At 43.0% G+C, this 9,758-nt stretch overlaps 1 protein-coding gene across 1 annotated transcript in view; it reads left to right on the plus strand.

Annotated features, from left to right (window-relative positions):
* Positions 1-2,887, plus strand: part of OTC (ornithine transcarbamylase) — a 31,930-nt gene extending 29,043 nt beyond the window's left edge. The window contains exons 9-10 of the mRNA XM_086471212.1: positions 707-844; positions 2,828-2,887. Of these exons, the coding sequence (XP_086327338.1) occupies positions 707-844; positions 2,828-2,887 (198 nt within the window). The remainder of the gene's footprint in view (positions 1-706; positions 845-2,827) is intronic.
* The last annotated feature ends 6,871 nt before the right edge of the window (positions 2,888-9,758 follow it).

The following is a 9,758-nucleotide window of genomic DNA, read 5'->3' on the forward strand; positions in this document are numbered from 1 at the left end:
ATATTTTACTTAGAATGAGCAGCACGTAGATTAACTCTTAAATGCCTGGGAAACATTTTAGGCAATTTTGTGTGTATCAGTCAATGAATAAACCATTAAATACATGTCTTTAAAATCATCTAGCTGAAATGCTTATCAGCACAAAATCGGTTAGAGAAAACGTAAAGTCATAAAGATAAAAAGGACATTTTCCTTGCTGATACTGGTTTAATTGACTGCATTTTAGCATAAATTCACAAAATACTAGTGATGGGTATGTCTCCGAACTGGCCTAAAATACTTTAATTCATTGTTCATTGGTATTAGATCAATATATTATGACTGACAATATCAAAAGAAAACAAAATTATAGCCTTTAAAATCATGGTTTAGTATGTTCTTATTGTGATCATCAATAGTACACTACTGTATGGCATTCAAATAAAGATTGCACTTTGTTGATCCACTTGATCACTGGACTTTTTACTCCCCTACTAAAGCCAGAGAAATGGGAGTCAATATTTGAGTTTTGTGAAGTCAGCACTGAACTCTTACTGATATAATGGGGATATTCCCATCTTACTCAAATATAAGGAATTCTCCTGAGTTCATCATCCAAGTAACTACAGTGGGAGCTAATACAAAATTTGCTAACCTTCTTACTAGTTAAAGATTTTATTAATGTCCTCATATATTTATTTATTTATATATGCTTTTTGATCTACAGACTGCAAAATCTGCTGCTTCCAACTGGACTTTTTTGCATTGTTTACCCAGAAAACCTGAAGAAGTTGATGATGAAGTATTTTATTCTCCACGGTCATTGGTTTTCCAGGAGGCTGAAAACAGAAAATGGACGATTATGGTAAAAATAAAAAAGAGGTTAACAGTAGTTAGATGTTAGGGTCACCTTCTGTTCTCCCTTACACTACAGATGTGGGTTCAGCTTGGTTCCTCAGTAAATAGTAAATATGTAATACATATGTTTCAAATGCACCCAGCAGCACACCACAATTTTGACTATAGGCAACATATATATGTAGCACAAATACTTCTTGACACAAACGTGATCTATTTTGATGATAATCTGCTGTTACTTGACCCAGTTTTTATCACTAAATGAAATCTACAGTATAAACTCTAAATTTTTGGTATTCGAATCACTGGGTTTACTCTAATGATTAACTTAGCTTCTCATTTTTAAAACATGTTAAATGCTGAGGTCTCAGGAACTGGTCTTAGAAACTACAATTTCTCAAACACTTAAAGTTAGAGATTCTGCAGTTTTCTCTTAGGAAAAACTGACACCAATGGGAACTTTTCCTGAGAAAGTGTTGCAAGAGCAAAGCTTTGAAGGACCCTGAAAAGTTATGGTGTGGGTAATGCTGTGTGATCCATGGGAACCATGAGAGGACACTCGACATTTAACATAAACCATAATTCTCCCCTCAGCATTCCTAGAATTCCAGAAAATTACTGCCAGATCTCAGTAGCCTGTTATTTATTGTTGGCTTTAGGACCATCATGTTGACAAAAGCTAGTGAAAACCTTCAGAGGTGAAAAAAACCCTAGAAATGACATTGTCATAGCTCCCAGATGAACTCTGGTTGTGCTCCAAGTGAATAAGTGGTTGAGTATTGTATTTACCAAAACCTCAGATTTTGGACACGGTCGAAATTATTAACAAATTTGTGTTGAATTAACATTTTTTGCCTTAAAATTCTGAAAAGTGCTCATATTTTTTATTTTGATTTTGCAATGTTTGTGATTGCCCTAAATGTTATTTTTAAAGAAGAAAATAAACCCTTTTACTTTGGGTTCCAGCTGCACATTTTTTGGGGGGTAGGAAAAATGTCACATTTGTATTTTATCAAGCTATACAAATAATGAATGTATGCGTCTTATTTAGATATTATTTTTTTACACTTCCAGCTCAGACAGCAAACCGAAAAAGAAATTATTTGCTCAGCTGTAGTTCCAAACAGGGCTGAGTGCAGCTACGACATGGGTAGCAGCGAGGGGCTGCACAGCTGTATGTTCAGCCCGCAGCGTGTGCCTGGGGCTGCCTGTCACGCTGAGCAGTGCTGAGGGGATAGGAAGGACAAGCAACAAGGCCACAGCCCTTGGAGAACCCTTGTAAATCCAGTTCTGGGCCAAAATAACAATTTTCAGTCAGACATCACTGTGAAATCACAATGGTGTGAACCAGAATACTTTGTCAAAACTAGGCAAGCACGGGGCTTGTCATGTACACAGGTGTAGGGAGGACAGCAGAGCTGCTGCAACACCATGTTTTATTTAGCTGACATTCCCATTACTCTCATTTTCAGCCATACCTAAGGTTTGTCGGAGTACTAGGGGAGGGCAGGAAGGGTAGGTGACACGCTATTAACCTCAGTGAGGATTTTCCATGTTTTACCACAGAAAGTGTAGCTAAACTGGGATAAATGTCAAAGTCCTTGTTCTAGTATGGCTCTCACTGATGCTAATGGAAGTTCTGCAAGCCCACTTGCTCTTTGGGTAGCTGTAGCTGAGGGTACAATATAACATGCCCAAAAGGCCTCAGTGTTTGATCTAAATGCTTTGAATTTCTCCTAGGCCATCCGTTAATATATTTTGTCTGCACTGAGAAAACCTATCAGCTATGATACAGAACACCCTAACTGATTTTCAGCTCTTTCCTGATTCATTATCAGAAATTCTAGCAAATAAATCTAAGTGTGCAGTTTTTGTCAGGACAATAATTTTCAACACAAGACTTTAGAGCTGGAAAATATTTCCCCCTTATTTATTTTTATGGAGTATCTGTTTCCAATGTGATTGGATTTTTCTTTTCTTCCTTCTCTAGGCTGTCATGGTTTCCCTGCTGACAGATTACTCACCACAGCTACAAAAGCCTACATTCTGAAGCTTGGATTCCTGCCAAGAGAAAAATATTCCTCATCGGCAGAATATTCTGGTCCACAAATACGTAGATCTTCTTCAGGAAGGATCAAGGCAATGACTGATTCTTTAATAAAACCGTGTAGTTAGCTGTATAACATTGCATTATATTTGTGAAAATGTTCAAGACATTAAACACCATTGCGAAAGCTGCTTTTCATCTCGATGCTCCAAGTTGGCTATCCTTTCTAGTGGTCAGCATCACGGAAAATGTTCCAAGGTTGTACTTTAATGATTGGCTCTACCAGCATCATAGGCATAGCATAGTCCACACATAGCTGTGTTGGAACACGTATGGTGTAATACGACAGACGTAACCTTCTCCCTAAACCTGTCCGTTTAATTGCTGCTCTCAGGAAGCGTGCGCAGAGCAGCAGGGCTCTAGTTTGCCTTGGTTGCCCGCACTTCCTGGGCATCCTGGCTCCTGTTTCTGTCCTCCAGCCAACCTCCAAATCCCACACCTGTTTGACACCGAAAATATAGCGACCTTGTGAGCATTATCTTCCTCCATGACATTCCTGTGGGCTGGCACAGGAGGATATTTCTGTGGAACTGGAGTAAAGCAGCTTCTGCAGAGTTGAATGCAGCAGAGAGATGGCTGAAGGAACCGACTCATTCTTTCTCCATCTTCCCTAGACCTTCACTCCCTAAACAGAATTTTGACTAAAGAAGCAAGTTTTCTATTTCTTTTTTTCTAAGCAAACATGAAGGGGACCCTATGACGAAACTGTATACAGCTCCTTTGCAGAAAGAATTTCCTTCATTTTACCTGGCACTGTAACATGATGTACGTTTCAGCTAATCCTTCTCAGTAGTAAACAGTTTCATGACATTTGTAATTTTTATGATGGATGGATGTGTGCATTTAATATTTCAGGTAAAGCTCTGAGTACTATTAAAGACTGCCTTTGTTATTTCTAATTAGTTTCAAGAATCTGTTGGGGTTTTTCTCCCGCTGTAATACTAGAACAATGTCTGTGATTTTTAAAAATTCTGCAAATGGTTTTCCATTTTCTGACCAGCTGCAAAACATTATTTAACTCCTTTCAAAATTGGAGTTCACTGCTGGACCACACAGATCGCTGAAATGAAAATAAAAATATATTTGTTTATCTGCCCACTTATGATTGATTTGTTGGTTTTGCAGCCATTTGTGTGTCTCTCATTAAAATTAACATTTTCCATTACAACTTTACAAAGGTTTCAGTAGTTCAGTGACTATTTACACTTCAGCAGGGATCTAGCTGCATCAATGATGGAGGAATAGAGTATGTGCTAGAAATCAATGTTTTACTTCCCGGTTTAGTTTGTGGAGGAAAATGCATGCAGTACAGTATATTTCCGGTGGTATTAGGTCCTGCTTTGTGAATCAGGTTCCAGTTCAGCAACATACTTAAAAGTGTGACTGGTCCTCTTGGAGCTAGTGAGCTGTTCAAGTGCTTAGAATTGTAGATGTCCTTTCTAACCTGATTTTAGCGCTATCTGAGAGTAAGACAATCCATTTTGCTAGTCCTTTCATAAAAAATGCGTTAATATCAGGTTTTTTGTGTTGATAAATATACTATCAGTGAAGTCAGGCAGATTTATAACAACAAAGCTGTATTGTTGAATGTTTCATGGTGAACAGATTAACAATTATCTGCTACTCTTTTGCTTCTTTGTGCTCTCATTAGAGCTAGCGTGCATCTAGGTTATTGCAGACTCTTTTTATACATAGGAATCTGAGCAGGATGCCAGACATCTGAATCCCCTTGACATTTTTAAAACACATGCATAGATCTGCTCCATAGCATGTGAGCAATGGAGTTCAACATTTCCAGGGGGGTAATTTCATATGGTTCTATTCCTCTGTGAATATATACGGCAAAGGGTGATAGTCCTTGCTCTGTCTGGCACAAACTGTTCACACCACCAGCTATTCTGGTGCTTTTTAGAAGTACTGGGTAGACTTAACGCACATGTCCTGAGCGACTGACCGTTGTGTGGTAGCACTGAACATACTACCCCTTTCCGCATGTGCAATATCCAGTTCGTGCGCCGTGTGCGGGGAGCCAGACACATCCCAGCGGGGCAGATACCCTGAGCATGTGCAGGCTGTCTGCACAGCGCATGCAGAGCGGACCTGACACTTCCTAGAGGCGTTGGGTTGGTACCAAACAGACAAGTTCATTTCTGCCCCAGGGACCCCGAAATATGGTGCCCTGAAGGGTTTCTGTTCTGCCTGAAGGGACGTTCACTGCCTCCTCATGCAGCAGAACAGTACTGCGAGGCTTAATCCACTTTCTCAGGATAAGCACCTTGGGATTGCCCGGTGGTAGCTCTGGTAGTGTGCAAGATAGTATTATTATGCCATCCAGACTCCTCATGAATTCGTTACTTGAATTTACAAGTGATGACTGCAAATGTGGTGTGTAAAAGAAACACCAATAATGTAGAAAGATTTTCCAGGGGAAAAAAATAGTTATCAGCATTCAAAGGGCTTAAAACAAACGCGTAACAGGTAGCAGTCACTAATAGCTTACACTGTTTTTCATTACATTTATTATGCTTTAATCAGTAGAAGTGCTGTTTTCATTGCTGAGTGCACTTGAAAGACAAGGTGTTGTTTTCTCTGCCTTTTTACATAGAGGCTCCTGCCTGGCTCCTGATAGACTACACCTTCCTTCCACAAAAGCCCCGCTCTTCTGTTTGACCTAGAGAACAATCCTGGGCCAGCTCAGGTCCATCAAGTCTTATTAACATCTGACTCATTTATTAACCCCCCGCTCCAACATCTCACCTTCATCCATGTGCAGTGCTGTGTTCTTGTACCTCTCCAGGACCATGCACCAGCAGGGGTGTCTGCCAGCCTAATCCATCACCTGCCCAGAGGCACGAAGGGAAGACTGACCCCCCTGCCCTGTTGCTCCTCACTGTGGGGCTGGTTGTGTGCTACCGCATGTACAGCCAATCCAGACCCCACACACAGACAGGCACTGCAGTTGTGCTGTGTTCCAGGGGGGTATATGCGTGCTATCTTTGGTGCCCAAAGATCAGCTGCAGCTCCAAAGCTAGTACTAAATCTGGCTTTCATGTGACCAGGGTAAGTCTGATCCCAGCTGAGGCCCTGGGGGAGGATCAGGGGCCCAGAAGTACTATAATGTCATTTTAGATAGCTGAGGGTCTCCAAGACGTCCGCACAGACCCAGCAGATGTGACACAGGAACGATGGGACACTTAGAGCAGGAGCTGGTGGCCAGCAAGGACATCCTACAGCATCTCAAATGGCCCTAGGTCTTGTGCTTTGGCACCCTATCCACTCCCTCAGTATCTTCATGGCTCTTTAGAGGATTACTCCTCGTCTACACCTAGAGTTAGAAATGCAGTATCACTTATTAGCAGTTTACGCACTCTGTAAGCACTTGTTCTGCAGCTCATTACCAGCAGTGGTGGGATTCTTTGGTCACCCTTACGTGATCTTCTGAAAGTGATCAAACATTAATTAGAGATTCAGTGGAGAAAGAGGCAAAATGCTTTTCTATAATTTTCTCAAGGAGTAAGAACAACATTTTTTCATTGTGTACTACAAAACTAAGAGGCAACACAGTAACCACAGCAGGTGAGAGGCCTGCAGAAAGAATTTACAAATAATTAATAACTCATAGAATATGAAGAACAGTAACTTAGGAATGACTGATTGGGGAGCCTGGACAATCAGGAGGGAACAAAGATTCTCAAACAGAATTAAATTTTTTATTTGCCTCAGCTTACATTAGGAATAAGACTGGGAAAAAAATCTGCAGCAGATTTACTCATTGTCTGGTAGCAGAAGCAGTCTCCTGTGAGAAGCTAAGTTGCTAAAAGGGAAATACAGGAATAATTAGATTACTTAAATAGCAAGGAGACAACCAGGTTCGGTTGTGTGAAGTCCTCCAGAATTCTTGAATTAACGTTTACCCATCGTAAGACAGGCCAGTAAGTTAGCCATAATAATTTCTCTGCCTTTCAAATTTTGTGACAGAGGGAGGAGGATCTGCATGAAGGTCTGAGCAATGCACAGAGCTGATCATTCAGTCTGGGGAGAGCTTTCATGACTGAGCTGAGGCATATCGAGCTTAGTTTTGTTTTCCAGGAATGTGTAATACTGGTGGAAAGTCTGAAAAAAAGACTTCACACAAAGGGGAAGGTCTCTTCTTTCTTCTGCGTCTCTCATTACTCAGTTAATCACTTGGTTAATGTATTGAGCAAATAAACAGCGCTTTTTTGATTATTTTTCCATGGCTATTTAACCAGCTGCCTTTCAAATGCAGAGCCCAGAATTTCTGGGTCTTGCCCAAGGTTATGTGTACAGAGACACTTCATAAGCCACAATAAACATTTTATTCAGCCCAGCATTTGCTGTCATGACTAATAGGATACAGCTATTTGCAAGGCTATTTGATTCTTACACAATCTTGTTACCAACTCTTTGAAGAAATCCCAAACCTTTGTGGCCTCTGTAAATGCCGATGATCCCTTCCATGTGTATGCGTGTAGAGGATTTTTCTCTAGGGGCAGGCAATCTGAGGTGACTCCATTCAGAGAACAGATCTTTCACAACCACAGTCAAAGAACCACCTGACCCTGCCAAATCCCTTGGAAAGCTCTTGTGGTCTGCATTATACGTTACAGGACTATTGAATTCTACTGCTCTCTAATGGGCCTGTTTTAAGGGAATTGGCACCCGTGCAAAGTAGGCTCCAACGCAAGCATAATATACCTAGAAAAAGGGATGAGCATCAAAATTGCAAGCTTCGCTGATCAAAGTTACTTGGTTTAGCCAAGACTGAAGTCCAGCTGTGAGGAACAACAGTGACAGCTGGAGCAGAGTACTGAAGAGCGAGCAGGGCAGATGCAGGTCACGCTTTGTGATTTAAGCACAAAATAATGTTCATTGGAAGGAGAAAGCTAAACTGCTCACACGGGTTATGGGACTTCACAGGTCCCTCTCCAGCACATAGCTGGCAAGTTTAACAGTGTCGCACCTGACTGAGTTCTGTCCTCTCCAGCATCCTCATCTGGAATGCTTGCCCGCTGCCTGAATGTGAGGTGGATGTTCACCATGGGACACGCTATGGTCCCACTCCTGGACAATTTGGACTAGTGATCACAGCGGAGCATGCCACAGCTCCCTTGCTGCTCACATGCCCCGATTCCCTGCTGGTGAGAAGCACGGTGTATAGGGTAGGGTGCGCAGTTGGTTTGCTGCCCCATCCCTGGGAGGTGGGAACCCCGCCATGCCAACAAGTACAGCACACGGAATCCACAACCCCTCTGCATACCTCAGCATGGGGCACACATTTCTGAAGGTAAAGACCAGGCTGATCACAGTGACGCCAACTCAGTGATGTTAAAACACCTGTTTTGGGGTGGCGCACACAGCCCAGAAAGCTGTCTGGCAGAGACCAGATTCTGTTTGCGGCACGAAACGGAGGCCACAGCCTTTCCCATCCTGCTTCCTATGCTGTGCCCCAGCTGAATGTGGCCTGGGTGTTTACTGTGCTAAATGGTTATGTTTGACACACCGCCAGCCACTACTCCCTTGGTTCTCCGCCAGAGATAGTGCTCATGATTAGCTGTTGCTTTTACTTGTGTGATGAAGAAAGAAAACCTGTGAGAACCTGAAACCGGTGACACTCTAGTATGCACACAGAAACATTACACCACTGAGTCGAAGTACAAGCAGCTGCACAAAAGCCTTTGGTTAGGTGTCCCCACAGAGCTGCAGAAGACCCAGGTTAGAAATACAGGTGTGAGCGTGCTCTCCTCACATGCCACTCCCTGCCAGCACAGCCTGCCCTGCTCTATGGTGTTGTAGGATGGGATCTGCACCCCTCTGATCGCCTGGGAAGCTCTCCTGCGTGCCTGGGGCATGCTCTCCCCAAGGGTGGGCTTCAGCTGCAGCAAAGCCCTTGCTGCTTTCTGCAAACTGCTCTGCTCAAGAGCAGCTTGCCCTATCCCACTGATGGACCCATCTGTGCTCTGCACCCTACTGCACTGCTGGAAGGCGAGGCTGCCCCAGGACCCCCTGCCCAGCGTCATGGGGCTGAGCCCCCACCCCTCTGCAGCCTCAGCAGGGGGAGGTTTGCGCCCATCCTGCAAACCTGCCAGCGCAGAACACCCCAAGGATGGCACCCCACAGATGGTGTGTTGCACTTCCCCCCAGCAGATTAGAATATTTTGTAATTGACATCATTTGAAGGATATTTGCTTACTTTGGGAATTTAACTAATTGAAATGAAAAGTCTCCCAGTGCCACAGAATCCCTGCATGAGTCACCAGCAGGCTTTCAAGAGCCACTCTGAAGCTCTGACTTAAAGCCCAGAGCAGTTTTGGGGGATTTCTGAGGACCAGACACTAGAGGGTGAATGACACATGCACCTCTCCGGGGGGTTTCCTCTGTGGTGGGGCAGCCCTACGGGCTCCTCCGAGGCACAGCCACCTCCAAAGGGAGCAGAGGCAGGAACCATGGGGGGGGTTCGAAGCGCTTTAAACTCCAACTGACTTCAAGCAATAAAATGTCTTAATCCCAAACCAGCAATTACAGAACACACTTCATGTGGTGATCTATACATATGCCTTATAGGCATACAATCCTATAATGCAGAGCTACTGATATAGCATGTTCTACAAAGGAAGAAGAAATAGCTTTCACCTCACCCTTTCTTACACCTCTGTGTTGTGACACAACTAGGCTTTCTTAAGTCCATCTGTAACCCCGAATTTCCTACGTTTTGTGTAATTAAGATGTCCCATGTTTTACTTTAAATTGCTTACACATTCTTGCAATAGGAGGAATTTTTAGAAGTGTAGCCAAG

The sequence above is a fragment of the Leptosomus discolor genome, chromosome 1 (assembly GCF_034619465.1).
Source record: "Leptosomus discolor isolate bLepDis1 chromosome 1, bLepDis1.hap2, whole genome shotgun sequence".
Taxonomy (NCBI): domain Eukaryota; kingdom Metazoa; phylum Chordata; class Aves; order Leptosomiformes; family Leptosomidae; genus Leptosomus; species Leptosomus discolor.